The sequence below is a fragment of the Ovis canadensis genome, chromosome 10 (genome assembly GCF_042477335.2).
Source record: "Ovis canadensis isolate MfBH-ARS-UI-01 breed Bighorn chromosome 10, ARS-UI_OviCan_v2, whole genome shotgun sequence".
In the NCBI taxonomy this organism is placed as follows: Eukaryota; Metazoa; Chordata; class Mammalia; order Artiodactyla; family Bovidae; genus Ovis; species Ovis canadensis.
Window position 1 is genome coordinate 29,975,223 of NC_091254.1, and position 17,220 is coordinate 29,992,442.

At 43.4% G+C, this 17,220-nt stretch overlaps 1 protein-coding gene across 2 annotated transcripts in view; it reads left to right on the forward strand.

The window, feature by feature from the left end:
• Positions 1-14,795: 14,795 nt before the first annotated feature.
• Positions 14,796-17,220, forward strand: part of COG3 (component of oligomeric golgi complex 3) — a 60,121-nt gene continuing 57,696 nt past the window's right edge. Inside the window, exon 1 of one of the 2 annotated variants that reach the window (XM_069601280.1) lies at positions 14,796-15,229. In XM_069601280.1, coding sequence (XP_069457381.1) covers positions 15,053-15,229 — 177 coding nt within the window. In that variant the 5' untranslated portion in view covers positions 14,796-15,052. The remainder of the gene's footprint in view (positions 15,230-17,220) is intronic. The other variant, XR_011259336.1, reaches the window with a different exon arrangement.

Here is a 17,220-nt window from a genome sequence, read left to right on the forward strand (position 1 = left end):
CATACAACTGGGCGCTGTAGCAAGGTCAGATTGACACAAAATTTAATCGTCACAGGGTAGAAAATTATTGATATTTTCTTTATGCATAATTGTATTGGTTGGTTTGAAAACTGATGTTTTGCCATTTAAAGAAAAATCTTAAAAAGGACTAATTTGGAATACAAATGTTCAAAGTACATATAAGTGAAGGGAATTGGGGGAAGTGAGAGTTGCAGTGTATGCAGTGGACTATTTCTGATTTAACTACTTTTGTAAAGTATACCTAATGTTTGCCAAACATAAAATTGAGCTGAAAGGTTAAATGGGAAACTTGTTTATTTCAGTTTTAACTACTTCTTATTCCACAGTAAACTTAGTACTTTAGTAATTTAAAAGTTTTTTAACTCTTTTTTTTTTTTTTGGACAGTGGGGGAAACCTCTAGAAGAGTGTATCATGTACATCAGTCAGTTTCAGTTCAGTCGCTCAGTCGTGTCCGACTCTTTGCGACCCCATGAATCGCAGCATGCCAGGTCTCCCTGTCCATCACCAACTCTTAGCCTCTAAACACCAGAGTATGTTAATACAATTTTTAAGACTCCCCCTGACATAATGATTTTCATATTGTATGCAGTTTCATTGTATTATATGGTAGAGAGACCACTACATTTTCATTTAAGAGGGTTTGCTTCATCAATTATAATCTTGCAAATAGATTTCTAAAACACCCCACAATTCTCTATGGAAACAGAAACTGACAAAATGAATGTATGAGAACCCCAGTAATTCTCGACTTAAAAGCAGTCTGCATCTAGCAGTTAATGCCAGGGTTATGAACATCCCAGAACTGCTTCATTTTGAATTGCGTCACTACTTCACCTCTTTTTTTGGTGCAGGGGAGAGAGGGCTGTTTGACACGCAGGATCTTAGTTCCCTGACCAGGGATCAAACCCGTGCCCTCTGCAATGGAAGTGTGGCGTCGTAACCACTGGACCACCAGGGAATTCCTGCATCATCATTTTACTTAAATATTTATTTGCTTTTTTATTTATATGGCTGCACTGGGTCTTAGTTATGGCATGCAAGATCTTTACTAGCAGCATGAATGCATGCTTAATCACTAAGTCTGTTCAACTCTTTGTGATTCTGTGGACCCACCAGTCTCCTCTGTCCATGGGACTTTCCGGGCAAGAACACTGGAGTGCATTGCTGTGCCCTCCTGCAGAGGATCTTCCCAACCCAGGGATTGATCCCATCCCTTGTGACTCCTGCACTGTAAGGTGGGTTCTTTACCACGAGCGCCACCTGTCTTAACTGTGGCATGTGGGATCTGGTTCCCTGAGCAAGGATGGAATCTGGCTCCCAGCCTTGGGAGTGTGGGGTCTCAGCCACTGGATCACTATTTTAATTCGCTCTACTACTTGGTGCTGTTTTAACACAATAATTGGCAGAGTGTTTGCATGCCTGTGTGTCCAACTCTTTGCAACCCCATGGACTGTAGCCCACCAGTCTCCTCTGTCCATGGAATCTTCCAGGCACGAATACTGGAGTGGCTTGCCATTTCCTACTCCACATTTGCAGAGCAGATAATACCAAAAATACTTGCCATGTTAAATGGAAGCAACCTGCGAAGGTTTGTTCATTACTTCTGGGACTCTTTCGTGGTAAACATTATCTTAAGGTCGCCAAGGAGTCTGAGAATTGGGGTGAGAGCACTGTGTGTGCTGTTTCTTACTGAGTTCTTTATTTACCCAGTTTCTCTTACGACACAAATAAGATTTGTCAGTTAGTGTTCAGTTCAATTGTGGTAAAATATGCATTTAAAAACTTGCCATTTTAATCATTTTTAAGTGTATAGTTCTGTGGCATTAAGTGCACCATCATCCATCCGCATAGCTGTCCCTTCTGAGCTCTACACCCACTAAGTCAGTCCGCATTTTCTCCCTTCCCCCCCCAGCCTGGGAACTCCCGTTCTATTTTCAGTCTCTAGGAGGCCTTCCATGTTTTTCAATTTTGCTTCCTTTTAAAGGCTGAACAATAATTTTGTTATGCATATATGCCGCGGTTTGCTTATTCATTCATCCATCAGTGAGCACTTGGGCTGTTTGCAAGTTTGAGCTATTTACTGCTATAAATATGAGTGTCCTAATGTCTCTCTGAGACTCTGCTTTCAGTCCTTTTGGTTATATACCCAGAAGTGGAATCGCTGGATCATACGGTAATTGTATTTTTAAGTTTTTGAAGAACTCCATACTGTTTCCTACAAGGGCTGTACTATCTGACATTCTGACCAACAGTGCCAAAGGGTCCCACTTGATCCCCATCCTTGCTAACACTTCTTGTTTTCTTTTCTTTTTTTTAATGGTAACTGTCCTAATGGATGTGAGGTGTTATCTCATGGTAGTTTTGAGTTGCATTTCCCTAATAATTAGTGGTGTTGAGTATCTTTTTTTGCTATTCTTGTTGTCCATTTGTATATCTTTGGAGAAATGTCTATTCAAGTTCTTTCCTTGGTTTTGAATTGGGTTGTTCGGTCTTTTTGTTGAGTTTCGGCAGTTCTCTATATAATTCTAGGTATTACTCCCTTATGAGATATATGATATGCAAATCTTTTCTCCCATTCTGTGGGTTGCCTTTTTACTCTTTGATAGTGCCTTTTGCTACACATTATAAAACTTACGTCCAGTTTGCTTCTAAGGGCTTTATTGCTTTACGGTCTTACATTTAGGTCCTTGGTCTATTTTGAGATAATTTTTGTATATGGTGTTAGCTAAGGGTCCAACTTCTTTTCTGTGTGTGTGGATATTCAGTTTCCCCAGTACCATTTGTTGAAAAGGCTGTCCTTTCTCCATTGAATAGTTTTGTCAAAAATCGTTTCAATATATATGTGAGGACCTATTTCTGTATCGTCATAGTCTATCTATGCCACTTCCACGCTGTTCTGATTACTGTGGGTTTGCATTAAGATTTGAAATCAGGAAATGTGAGTCCTGCAGTTTTATTGTTCTTTTTCAAGATTGTTTTGGCTTATCTGGGTCCTTTGAGGCTCCATATGAATTTTAGGATGGGTTTTTCTGTTTTGCAGAAACCATCATTGGGATTTTGATAGAGATTGCAATTGAATCTGTAGATTTCTTTGGTAGTATTGACATTTTAATAATTATTAAGTCTTAAAAGCCATGAACATGGGACGTATTTCCATTTATTTGTCATCTTCAATTTCTTTTTGCAGTGTTTTTATTGTGCAAGTTCTAACAAGTCTTTCATCTCTTTGGTTAATTTCTGAGTGTTTTATTCTTTGTGATGCTATTGTAAATGGAATTGTTTTAAATTTTCAGATTATTCATTGTTTGTACAGAGGAATGCAACTGATTTTTGTGTGTTGACTTTGTACCCTTTGCTGAATTCATTTATTAGTTCTAATAGTCTTTTTTTTCGTAGAATATTTAGAGTTTTCTACACTTAAGATCACGTCATCTACAAACAGATAGTTTACTTCTTCCTTTCTAATTTGGATATCCTTTATTTCTTACCTAATTGCTCTCGTTAGAACTGCCAGTACAGTATTGAATATAAGTGGTGAAAGTGGATGTCTTTGCCTTGTTCCTGATCCTAGAAGAAAAGGTTTCAGTCCTTCACCATTGAGTATGATATTTGCTGTGGATTTTTCATAGTGGTTTTTATTATGTTGAGGTAGTTTCCCTTCATTCCTAGTTTGTTGAGTGTTGAATTTTGTCAAATGCTTTTTCAGAATCAATTGAGATGGTCATATGGGTTTTTCCTTCATCCTGTTAATGTAGCATGTTACATTGATCAGTTTTTGTATGTTGAACCATTCTTCCATTCCAGGAATAAATTCCACTTGGACATAGAATAAATCCTCTTAATATGCTGCTGCATTCTCCTTGCTAGTATTTTGTTGAGGATTTTTGTAGTAATGGTCATAAGGGATATTCGTCTATGGTGGTTTTCTTGCAGCATCTTTGTTTGACTTTGTTATCTGGGTAATGCTGGCCTCGTAGAATGAGTTAGGAAGTGTTTCCTCTTTAGTTTTTTGGAAAACTTTGAGAAACACTGGTATTGGTTTTTCCATAAATGTTTGGTAGAATCCACCAGTAAAACCATCAGGTCTATCGGATCCAGGGTTTTTCTTTTTTAGGAGATTTTTGATTACTGATCAAAAATCAGTAATTTGGGATTACTGATTCAATAGTTGTTGTTGTTGTTTTAATTACTCCTTACAGAATAGGTCCATTCAGATTTTCTGTTTCTTCCTGATTCAGTCTTGGTAGGTTTTGTGTCTCTAGAAATTTGTCCATTTCATCTGTATTATCCAATTTGTTGGCATACAGTTATTCATAGTAGTTGCTTTTATTCCTTTTTATTTCTCCAGAATTGATAGTAATGTCCCCATTTTCATCTTTGATTTTAGTAATTTTAGTCTTCTGTTTTTCCCCCCTTAGTCCATCTAGCTAAAGGTTTGTGAATTTTGTTAATCTTGTCAAAGAACCAAGTTTTGGATTTTTTTAATTCTCTATTTAATTTATCTGTGTTCTAATCTTTCTTATTTTCCTTCATTGTGTTAGCTTTGGGTTTAGTTTTTTCTTTTTCTAGTTGGTTAAGTTGTAAGTTTCTGCTTCACTTTCATTTGTCTCTAAGTATTTCTCATTCCCCTTGTGACTTCTTTGCTGATACCTTGTTTGAGAGTGTGTTGTTTAATTTCCACAGTTCTGTGAGTTTTCCAGTTTTCCTTTAGTTATGAATGTCTAACTGTCTCACCGTGGCCAGAGGTTCTTCACAGAGACTCCAGCAAGAAGCAGCCTGAAGTTCTTCTCTAGGAGTGATGGAAGAGCACCTCCTTGGTCCAGTGGTTAAGAATCTGCCTGCCAATGCAGGGGGCCCTGGTTTGATCCCCGGGCAGGGAAGATTCTGCATGCCGCGAGGCAACCAAGCCTGTGCGCCACAACTGCTGTGCCTGAGCTCGCCCGTGAGCTGCACCTCCTGAGGCCCTTGTGCCCAGAGCCTGCGCTCTGCAACTAAAGAAGCCACTGCCGTGAGAAGCCTGCATGCTGCAACTAACGGATGCTCAGCTGAAGCAAGGAAGACAAGCGCAGCCAGAAATAATAAATGCTTTCTAGAAAGAGTGATAGAAGAGACTGTGGAGTTTGAATCAGGCCTGGAAAGGGTCCAGCAATTTGGTGATAACTACAAGTGGCTGAGTGCTCCTCCGTTCTCAGCCAGGGAGGTCTTTCTTTCCCAGGGAGGTCTTTTCTGCATCCTGGGTGAGATCCAGCCTACCTTGTACTTTTCCTTGTTAAAGGATAATTTTCAGGAAAATGTAAAAGCATGATTTGTACAAATATAAATTAATGAAACAAAAGGAGTGAAACAAACAGGGAAGAAGTCTCAAAAAATGCCCAGGCAAATTAAAAATATAACCAGATTTTTAGAAAATTACAATATTTTGGAAATCTTTATGACTGAAGAACATCATTGGACTTAAATAGGTAGGCAATTTGCCTTTAAATCCTGATGTGACTTCTTTCCCCCAAGGTTCCTAACTAAAGAAAAAAAATTTTAGCTAGTTTAAAAAAATTAATTCAGTGAGAGGTAATTTGTTCAATACTGAGAGTTTGAAGCCTATACTTGTATTGATTCATTTTAAAAGAGCAATAACCCTGGTGGCTCAGATGGTAAAGCATCTGCCTGTAACATGGGAGACCCAGGTTCGATCCCTGGGTCAGGAAGATCCCCTGGAGAAGGAAATGGCAATCCACTGTAGTATTCCTGCCTGGAGAATTCCATGGATTGAGGAGCCTCGTAGGCTACAGTCCACGGGGTCGCAAAGAGTCAGACACGACTGAGTGACTTCACTTTACTTCACTTCACTTAAAGTTTGTATAAGATAAAAAATAGACAATTCTTTGAAGAGAGCAGTGGTAAACTGTAAAATAGATCTTAAGAAATTTCTCTGTATACAGCTTGAGACAAGGAGATGGGAAATATGAAAGGTTAAGAGACTTGGGGGATAGAATGAGAAGGTTGTATTTGGACAAATTCCCATCAAGAAGCAGACTTTATGTAAAGACTTGAATAAAGTTAAAGAGACTGACCGTGGTTGTTAGAAAACCTAGATATGAGCAGTGGTGGGAAACGGTTACTACCCCTAAACTTGAAGAAGCAAGGCTGGGAAATCAAGTTACTTTTTAGCACCATAATGTAATAATGCTTTTTATTCCATTTCTTTAAATTTTATTACTAGTAAACATGCAGTTCATAGCTTTTTGAGGTTGAAATCTTGGCAAGTAGTTATGTCATTATTCAAAATATGCCTTGATTCTAAATTGGAAGCTGGGGGACCGTATGTCTGATCTAAGAAAACACTTGTGAAATAAATCCTAACTTACTATTTAAGTAACTTGTCCAGATTTAAAGTGATTTACACAGATCTCTGATGTGTGAATGAGAAACTGATACACTGAGTAAGCAAAGAAATACTTTGAAAAGGCAAACAGATCCTCAAATACTTGTTGAAGCTATAAAAACCAACACTAAGAAAAGTGACTCTCATAAGATCGTGTAGGAAGAAATTCAACAGTTTCAAATTACCCTGCTCTGAAAAATGCAAGACGGAGTTGCAGACAGGCGGCTGCCATAAGAATGTTTTCTTACAAATAATTTCATCTTGTTACTTCATTGTAAACCACGGAGTGAACCCATAAATCTGAGAAGCCTGATGTTTAATCCATGCTCCTCACCGATGCTATGATTTAATGCTTTGGCACTTAAACTTCACCTCCTGGGGAAAGTGAGGAGCAGATGAGAGCCGCTTGATGCTACAGCATCAGCTGTTTTTGCGATGTTGCGTTATGGGTTGGGATCTTTGGCAGTGGACCAAGTGGGACCGACCGAGGCGAGACCTTGAGGTAGACCGGAAGGAGGTGTTGGGATCGGTATCTCCCATCTCCTCCGCCTTCTCCTCCCATCCTTGATCTGGAACACCCGTGACTCTTGTCCCGTGGACAGTTTTCCATTTCCAGGGGCCTATTCTAAGACATTAATGGATGAAAAGTCTTAAGAAGCAAAGATACAGCTTTAGAATATTTAGTTACAGACATTTATGGCACATAATAGGGACGTTCACCATTATCTGTGCCTTTAGAGCAGCAGGATATAATGTGTGGCTTTTTTCTTCTATTTTTTGCTATAATGCCTGGCAAGCAGGATTTTAGTTGTGTGATCAGGGATTGAACCCATGCCCCTTACTATGAAAGTGTGGAGTCTAAACCACTGGACCATCAGGGAAGTTGCTGTGTGGTGTTTCTTGAACCAAAGCCTTTGATCAGTGTGTTTAATGTGTTTTCATTTCATATGCATATATGTGTATATTTTTCCTGAATCGTCAGCACGATTGTCTTAGGATTGCCACATGATTTCAGCTTCTACCCCACCTCCCTCGCTATTTTAATTAAGCTGTAGAAGAACAGGGATTGATTTATATGCAAATGCTATGTACAAGCTAGATTTAGAAAAGGCAGAGGAACCAGAGTTTGAATTGCCAACATCCGCTGGATCATAGAAAAAGCTAGAGAATTCCAGAAAAACATCTGCTTCATTGACTATGCTAAAGCCTTTGACTGTGTGGATCACAACAAACTGGAAAATTCTTAGAGGTGGGAATACCTCTTAAATACCTTAAAGAGGTGGGACCACCTTAGGTGCCTCCATTTCTTAGGAGGTCAAGAAGCAACAGAACCGGACATGGAACAACGGACTAGTTCCAAATTGGGAAAGGAGTACATCAAGGCTGTATATTGTCACTCTGTTTATTTAACTTATGTGCAGAGTACATTATGCGAAATGGCAGACTGGATGAACCACAAGTCAGAAGCTTGTGGAGGCTTGTGGAATGAAGCCTCCAAAGAGACCCCAGGCCAGGATGCTGATGCTCTCCGGCGGGGAGCTGGGTCGTGGCCGCCTGGGATCCAGCTTCTGTGGCAAGGACGCAAGTATCCCCAGGCAGCCTGGTACAGATACGTGGGGTCCTAGTAGCTATTCCGGCCCAGAAAGGAGTGGGCCCTGCGTGGCTGCCGTGGTGTTAGGGTGAGCTGGCCACTGGCGCTCGAGCCCCCCGGCACCCGCCCACCTGCGGCGGCCACCCGGAGGCACACGTGCAGACTTGGAGGAGGGGACGGAAGGGAAGCCAGACCACAGAAACCACGGGCAGCCCTGGCTGGCCCTGGAGGCTCACCCACAGTTGTTCTTTAGCAAGCTTACAACACAGGAAGTCAGGGTAGGGGCTGGGTGAAGCAAAAGTGGCAAATTTTTTCTTTTATCCTCCTTCCCCCTGTTTCAGGTTTACAGTTCAATTCAACAAAATGCCAGTCACACTTGATAAAAATCTGCAGATGAAAATTTTAAAATGCAGGATCTAGGTTATTTCAGGTGAATACCTGCCTGTTACGCCATGACATAATCATGAAGGTTATTTAATTTGAAAAAGAAGAGATGTGTTTTTGCTTTTTGGTTGTTTTGTTTTTAATCATCAAAAACAAAACATCCCTCATTTACAAACCAGGCTGTTCATTTTAAAACAGAAGGCCGGAGAGCACATTTCCACCCAGGGGAGTCCTCCAAAGGTGACCAGTGCCCCCTCTCCCCCCATCCAGCCAAGAGGAGAAGGAAGGGGACCTACGTTGGGAGGTGGGGACAACCACTCTAGACCTTGTGTCAGGGTTCGGTTATTTTAGGTTTACTGCCAGCACGATGTACATGTTTTACACCATAACCTGCTGGTCCCTGGCAGGGAGTCACAAGCTGAATGAGCACCCCGTGGGGAGTTAATACCAGCAGAGGCCAGTGGAGGTGGCTTCCAATTCTTGGTCAATCCCCTGAGGTTCAAGTCCTTCTAGCTTTCTTTCCTCTACAGTTGGCCCAGCTGTTGCTCAGTTTCCAGGCAGCTGTGATGTTTATGCTCTGAGGAGGCAATGGCAACCCACTCCAGTGTTCTTGCCTGGAGAATCCCGGGGACGGGGGAGCCTGGTGGGCTGCCGTCTATGGGGTCGCACAGAGTCAGACACGGCTGAAGCGACTTGGCAGCAGCAGTGGTGTTTATGCTCACGTTCTTAATTTCAGAAAACAGTCACAAATCCCTTTCAGGAAACTTCCTTTCCTCTCCCCTTTTCTGAAAGATTCCTCAAACTTTTGCCATATATATTTTGGCCATGCTGTGCCATGTAGGAACCCCAAGGACTGAACTTGTGACCCCTGCAGTGGAAGCGTGGAGTCTTAGCCAGTGAACCATGGGAGAATTCCCTGCAATATATATATCCCACAACCTAACTCGACTCTGCTTCCTTATGGCAGGTCCCCAAATATTTGCACATATGTGTAGAACGTTATGGATTCTCAATGGAACACTAATTAGGGACTTCTCTGGTGGTCCAGTGATTAGGACTGCATGCTTTCACTGCCAAGAGTGTGGGTTCAGTCCCTGGTCAGGGAACTAAGATCCTGCAGCACAACCAAAGCAAAAAACAAACGCTGCCCACTCTTAACTACTGCCGTTAAGAAGGGGGTCAGTCCCTCCCCTTGAATCTGGCCTGACTAAAGTGACTCGCTTGGCAGAGGGCAGCAGAAATGACCTTCTGTGACTTCTGATGCAAGGTCAGAAGAAGCTGGAACAATCTCTTCAAGCCTTGAGTCACATCCAAATACTCTGAGGTCTTCACACGTGAGTGGCCTCGTGGAGAGACCCTGTGGCTCCAGACATGGTGAACAGAGGAGTCTTTTCTGATACGTCCTGAAATTCCTGACCTGCAAGATTATGAAAGATGGTGAAGCAGTGGTTCATGTAGGGCATGATTTTGGGGTTGGTTTGTTAGGTAGCAATAGATAATAGGAACTAAACCATTCCCTCTATTGAAAAATACTGAAGCTGTGTCCACTTCTTTCCCACAAAATTATCCTATGTATGTACTTTTTTGTGTTTAATACGTAAAATTTTCTCAGGATAAATTCATATAAAATTTCTGGATCAAAGGGCTCTCTTCTCTTTCCATTTCTCTGGTCTGTGCTTTGATAGGTGTTGGCAAGTTTCCCTCTAGAAAAGAGTGTGTAAAAGTGGCTTTTTCCTTCAACTTCCCAAAAATCTTTGAGGTCTCACTTCATCATCCTGTGTTTCATTTATTTACATCTAAACGGGAGAAAATCCTGCCTTACTTCCCCAGGGTTTCGATCAAGAGGTCAAAAGGGAAATTTGAATAATTTTATAAACAAAAATGTCATCTACAATGGTATGGGACCTTGGTCACTTGGGGATGAGACTCCAGTGACCTCATCTTTGTCTTTTTCCCAAGATCAGTTCAGTTCAGTTAGTCAGTCATGTCTGACTTGTGATCCCATGGACTGCAGCACGCCAGGCTTCCCTCTCCATCACCAACTCCTGGAGCTTGCTCAAACTCAGGTCCATTGAGTCAGTGATGCCATCCAACCATCTCATCCTCTCTTGTTCCCTTCTCCTCCTGCCTTCGATCTTTCCCAGCATCAGGGTCTTTTCTAATGAGTCAGTTCTTCGCATCAGGTGGCCAAACCATTGGAGCTTCAGCTTCAGCATCAGTCTTTCCAATGAATATTCAGGACTGATTTCCTTTAGGATTGACTGGTTGGATCTCCTTGCAGTCCAAGAGACTCTCAAGAGTCTTCTCCAACACCAAGATAGCCTATGCAGCCGTATCTTCTCACTTCTCTCATGCACACGTGTTGTGTGAATGCATAGTGTGTGCATAGTCGCATCTGAGTGTACAACCCTGTGGACTGTAGCCCACCAGGGTCCTCTGTCAACGAGATTTCCCAGGCAAGAGTACTAGAGGCTGCCATTTCCTTCTCCATGTGAATACATACGTGTGCTTTATACATACATGCATATATACACATATGTGTGATATGGTGCTGCTGCTAAGTCACTTCAGTTGTGTCCGACTCTGTGCGACCCCATAGACCGCAGCCCACCAGGCTCCCCCGTCCCTGGGATTCTCCAGGCAAGAACACTGGAGTGGGTTGCCATTTCCTTCTCCAATGCATGAAAGTGAAAAGTGAAAGTGAAGTTGCTCAGTCATGTCCGACTCTTAGCGACCCCATGGACTGCAGCCCACCAGGCTCCTCCATCCATGGGATTTTCCAGGCAAGACTACTGGAGTGGGGTGCCATTGCCTTCTCCAATATGTGATATGAGTGTTTATCAATTTGAATGATTTTATGGGCACACTTATCAATACTTGAATCAAATAAATATATTGTTAAAAATTACAGTAGCGAGAGTTCCCTGGTGGTCTAGTGGCTAGGATTTGGTGCTTTCACCATTGTGACTTGGGTTCAGTCCCTGGTTGGGCAACTGTGATCCTGCAAGCTGTGAGGTGAGGGGTGCAACCCCCCCCAAAAAAAGTTATAGTAGCAAAGCTGCAGTTGTATTTGTCATGGCATCTAGTGCATCTGGAAATAGGCTAATCATCAGTTGGAAACAGGAGGAAATTTGACTTGTGATATAGAGCATAAAAGGGGATCCATTATAGGAAATCTGTACTTTTTCTGGAGGTGGGGGCCACCTCATACAGAAAAGAGCACTCGAGTCTGAAGCAGAGTTCAGCATATTATATTCCACACTCTCCACTGAATTTTGAGCAACCAGTGCATTGTTCAGATGTATATACTTCTGTGCCAGTGTTCTGCATTGAAAATACCCCAGGAACACTGCGATTAATTGCCCTTGTCTCTCTCCCAGCCTGCAGGGCCAGCTGGTGACTGCTGGATCTCTGCTGTCTTCTCTTAGCTCCAGTTCTTCAGTTCAAGAAGAGTCCAGTCATTATTATGTTGGATATCTACCCTTCTCTCCTCTCATTTGCCCTCACAGCAGCTGATTAAAAGATTCAGCCCTTGTGTAAATCATTTCTGTGGGTACCACAACCTGCACTGCATCGCTGCAGCACTGTGAATCACCAGTTGGTAAATTATGTTTTAAGAAATTTAGCATACTGTTTAAATGAAAGTAGCATGATTATGGAGAAGGCAATGGCACCCCACTCCAGTACTCTTGCCGGGAAAATCCCATGGCTGGAGGAGCCTGGTAGGCTGCAGTCCATGGGGTCACTAGGAGTCAGACACAACTGAGCGACTTCACTTTCACTTTTCACTTCCATGCATTGGAGAAGGAAATGAAAACCCACTCCAGAATTCTTGCCTGGAGAATGCCAGGGATGGGGTCACACAGAGTCGGACATGACTGAAGCGACTTAGCAGCAGCAGCAGCATGATTATGGGGCTTCCCTGGTGGCTCAGCAGTAAAGAATACCTGCAGGAGTCTCAGGTTTGATCCCTGGGTCAGGAAGTTCCCTTGGAGAAGGAAATTGCAACCTACTCCAGTATTCTTGCCTGGAGAATCCCATGGACAGAGGAGCCTGGTGGGCTAAAGTCCACCGGGTCGCAAAGAGTCGGTCACAACTTAGTAACTAAACAACAACCACAATAACAAAGCATGATTATGGGTTTAGGCAAATCTGCAATATAAGCACATTTGTGAGAGAAGATGCTTATATTTGGCCTCTGAAGGATAATATTTGGTGAAGAATTGTCATTGCAAAACTCAACAGGATAAACTTCATTTCTGATACTTTTGTAATCAGCCTTCCCTGCAAAGGAGGAAGTGTGTTTTAGGTATACTAATAAACAAAAATCCCTTACCTTAGATGCAAAACTCACTGAAAAAAAAGGAAAAGAAAGTGATTATTAATAATCCTAACCATCTGTGAATATTTTGGGAGTGTTTCCTTTGGTCAACAGTATGGTACACTGTTTCATTCTCAGTTTTATCATTTCTCCAAAGAGATACACATTTGCTACAACACAAGAATTTTAACTCTGTAAAATATTTATTATATTTATTTGGTTGCAGTGGGTGTTAGCTGTGGCATGTAGGATATGGTAAGTGTGGAATCTTAACTGCTAGACCACCAGGAAAGGTTTAACTCTTGACTTTGATATAATTTTCAGTTCAGTCGCTCAGTTGTGTCCGACTCTTTGTGACCCCATGAACCGCAGCACGCCAGGCCTCCCTGTCCACCACCAACTCCCAGAGTCCACCCAAACCCATGTCCATTGTGTCGGTGATGCCATTTTAGACTCTAGAAAACTGCAAAAGTGCTGGAGTTCAGATGTGCCCTTCATCCAGCTTCACCTTGTGTTACCATCTTACCTAACCACATCATGTACAACAATCAAGGCTGGGAAGTTACTTTGGTACACTACTATTATCTAAACCATAGGGCTAACTTTTTTCTATAGTTTTCCCTTTTTTGTCCCAAGATCCAATCCAGGCTCCCACATTGCATCTACTTGTCAAGTTTCTCTCATCCCCTAAATGTAACAGTTCCTCAGTCTTCCTTCTCATTTTTGACTTTGACTTTTTTGTTTGTCTTTTTGACTTTGACACTTTTGAAGATTAGTGGTGAGCAGTTTTGTAGGATGTCTGTCTATTTGAGTTTGTTTGATGTTTTCTCATAATGAGAATGTGGTTTTGCATTTCTGGCAAGAATATCACAAAAGTGATACTGTGTCCTTCTTGATATTAGGAGTTTCATGGTGATGATGTTGACCTTGATTTCTTGGTTAAGGGGATGTTTCTCCACTGTAATGTTTACAGCAACCCTCACCTCCCTGCATGAATAAATATCTCTGAGAGATCCTTTGATACTACACAAATTTCTGTATCTCCTCAAACTTTGGCCCACTAATTTTAGCATCCATAGATTTTTCCCTGCTTTTTAATTATTGCTATGATATCTTTAATGATTTTTCCCCTCTGTCTTTCTACGTTTATTGGTTGAAATTCTTTAGTAAAGTGGAGTCTTTTCTCTCTTATTTATTTATTCATATCAGTGTGACCTCATAGGTATTTATTTTATTCTATAGGTTACGGTCAAATACTATCATTATTTATTTTGTTGCTGAAATCTACATGATATAAATGGCAGAACAGCTTTCCAATTACACATCTGTGCCGTGAATTATTGATCCAGTTCTTCAATGCTGGACGTTTGAGTGGTTATTTGATACTATTTATGATGAGGAGAAGGCAATGGCACCCCACTCCAGTACTCTTGCCTGGAAAATCCCATGGACAGAGGAACCTGGTGAGCTACAGTCCATGGGGTCGCTAAGAGTCAGACACGACTGAGCGACTTCACTTTCACCTTTCACTTTCCTGCATTGGAGAAGAAAATGGCAACCCACTCCAGTGTTCTTGCCTGGAGAATCCCAGGGATGGGGAAACCTGGTGGGCTGCGGTCTATGGGGTCGCACAGAGTCGGACACGACTGAAGTGACTTAGCAGCAGCATGATGTCTGATATTGGAGGAGGACCCGGCAACCCACTCCAGTATTCTTGCCTGAAGAATCCCCATGGACAGAGGAGCCTGGCAGGCTACAGTCCGTTGGGTTGCAAAGAGCCGGACACGACTGAAGCGACTTAGCATGCATGATGTCTGATATACCTAAGCCTTTGAGTTTTTATGTTTTCATAAATTAGGTTTCTAACAGCGGAATTTTGAATGTTTGAAAAGTTGTGGTAACTCAACACGTCAACACGGAAATCACAGTCCACAGATTACGGCGCTGTGAGCTGAGGGAGGCAGCAGATCCTGGAGCTCAGTAAGGCCCCTGCCGGCAGGGTCACGGAGCACAGTTGTCAATAACGACACGTAACAATAAAGTTATTGATGTTGAGGCAGGGGCTTCCGGTAGGGGCAAGTCTATTTCCTTTAGGCCCTAGAGCCTTCGTCCTCTCGGTCTACATCCCAACCGGAAATACTTGTACCCCGTCGAAAGCCACGTCGGTCCTGGACTCAGTCCCGCACACGCAGGGGAGGGAATCACTTCCGGAGTCAGGGTGTTCTGACTCGCCCCGCCCCGCCGCCGGTGCCGCGCTGGAAGCCTCGGCGCTCCCGGAAGTGGCCCGGGCCTCTCTGTGTCTCTTTCGGGGTCCCCACCTCCCCGCTGCTGCTGCGGGCCGCGGGGGAGGCGGCGATGGCGGAGGCGTCTCTGCTGTTGTCGCTGCCAGAGGCGGCGGCGGAGCGGGACGCTCGAGAGAAGCTAGCTCTGTGGGATGGGAGAGCGGACACGAAGGCGCCGCTGACCGACCGGCAGACGGACTCGGTGCTGGCCCTGAAGGCGGCTGCCGAGGCCCTGCCCGTGCCGGCCGAGGTGAGGCGACGGCGGGGGCCGGGCTGGGTCAGCTCCGTGGGCGCGTCCGCCGACGCCCGCCCTGCAGACCGCCTCCCAGGGTCTCTGCCCTCCTTCCCGGGCGCGGGGACGGCTCCAGTGGGCGAGGCCGCTCCCCTTCCCGGGCTGTCAGGCCTCTCTCTGCCCGGGACCGCGGCGCTCCCCCTGCGGCGCGGGCCGGTTGGCCGGGAGCTTTGCCCCGGGAGTCTCGCCCCGGGTGTCCCTGGGGTCACCGAGGCCCAGTCCTGCCGCCCACCCTCTCCCGGAAGGAGAGCGAGGCGAACCCGAAGTGCTTCGCTTTCAGGACAGCCTCCTGTTGGTGTTCGTTTGCCACGTTAATGACTACCCGGCTTCCCTTTTCCCTAGGGGCGCCTGGGGAAGACCAGAGTTAGTCCGGGGTGACAGTTTTCATTCATCGCACGTTGATCTGTTGAGCTCTCGAATCAAATGCAGGTTGTGTTTATATTTAACTTACAGCAGAGCAGTAAAAATGTTTTTCTTTGGAAGCTAGGTCGGTACATTATTAGATAATGCTGGCTTTCGGTTTTAGTCTCAACGTTTCTAGTTCTATCATTTTGGGATGCTATGCATTTTACTGCCTGTGTGATTCAGTTCAATTAATTATAAGAGCAAGAAGTACCTTTCATGAGTTGTCAGACGTTTGACAAACTTTTTCTAGTTTGGGGGGCCAGGTTCAGAAGGTAATTTTATTTGCATCCATAGTTACTTTTGATGTTGGAAGCCTTGTTTTCACACACTTGGTGTCCGAAGACAGGTGGAGTTTAGCGATTTAAGCTTTTAGAGGATAAGAACTTTGGTTTGAAAGTTCTCACTTAAACTGTCTCATGCTTTGCAGTAAAATACAAGTGTTCTTTCTTGGGTTTCTCTGTCCACCTGTATAAGTCTGTGCTGAAAGTGGATTTGAAATAAATGAAGAAGCAGGTAGAAATTTGCTTTGGCGTTGCCATCAAACCCTTTTATGCTTGGGGAATAGAAGTTGTTTGCTCTGTAAATATTTCAGTCTGTTTATAATTGGATCTGGCCTGTTACCAAAGCAGTATACTTGGACATCACAGTACCTTTGGCAAACTGTGTTCCATAAGAAAGGTGACCCAGCTTGTTTCTGTTCTCTTGGGTCACAAACTATTATTCCCATTGAGCATGAGGGGAAGCGGTTGGAGAGGAGTAAATGGAATCTCTTCATTTTCATCCTGTTACCTGATAGTCTTGCAATATAATGCCTACTGTTAGTAGGCAGTCATTTAACATATATTATGTGTAACTGAGGGCCAGGAATTGAGGATGGAAAGATAAGAAAGACAAGATCCCTGCCTCATGGAGCTTACATAATTATGGTGATTATGAATATATAAAAAAAAGAGAGAAGAAGGTAAGTTCAAATGGTGGTCCAGGATATAGAGAAAATAAAACAGGAGGGTATGACACCAAGGAATAAGGTATGTATGCCCTTTCAGATAAGATGGAAGGCCTTTCTGAAAAATTAATTGAGTAGAGAACTCATGTTGGAAAACAAGAAGCCTGCATTGTAAAGACAAGAAAAGTAATCTAGCTGGAGGAAAAGGCAATGTAAAGTCCTGGGTAGGTAGAGTCTGACAAGATCAAAGGCTCAGTGAGGGTCTTCTGGTGTGTGCACCCCTAGTGTTGGATTCCTGTGAGACTCAGATGCCAGCCTGTCATTTACCCATCCTGGAACCTCTGAGGGGTTTCTCCTCGCTCATCTGCTTTCAGCAGCCCTCTTTTCCCTTCGAATGTCAGATGGGGAGGCTTGCATGCGCCTGTGTGTGCTCAGTCTCATCTGGCTCTCTGGGACCCCATGCCTGTAGCCCTCCAGGTGCCTCTGTCCATGGAGTTTTCCAGGCAAGAACACTGGAGTGGGTTGCCATTTCTTCTTCCAGGGGATCTTCCTGACCCAGGGATTGAACCTGGTGTCTCCTGAATTGGCAGGTGGATTC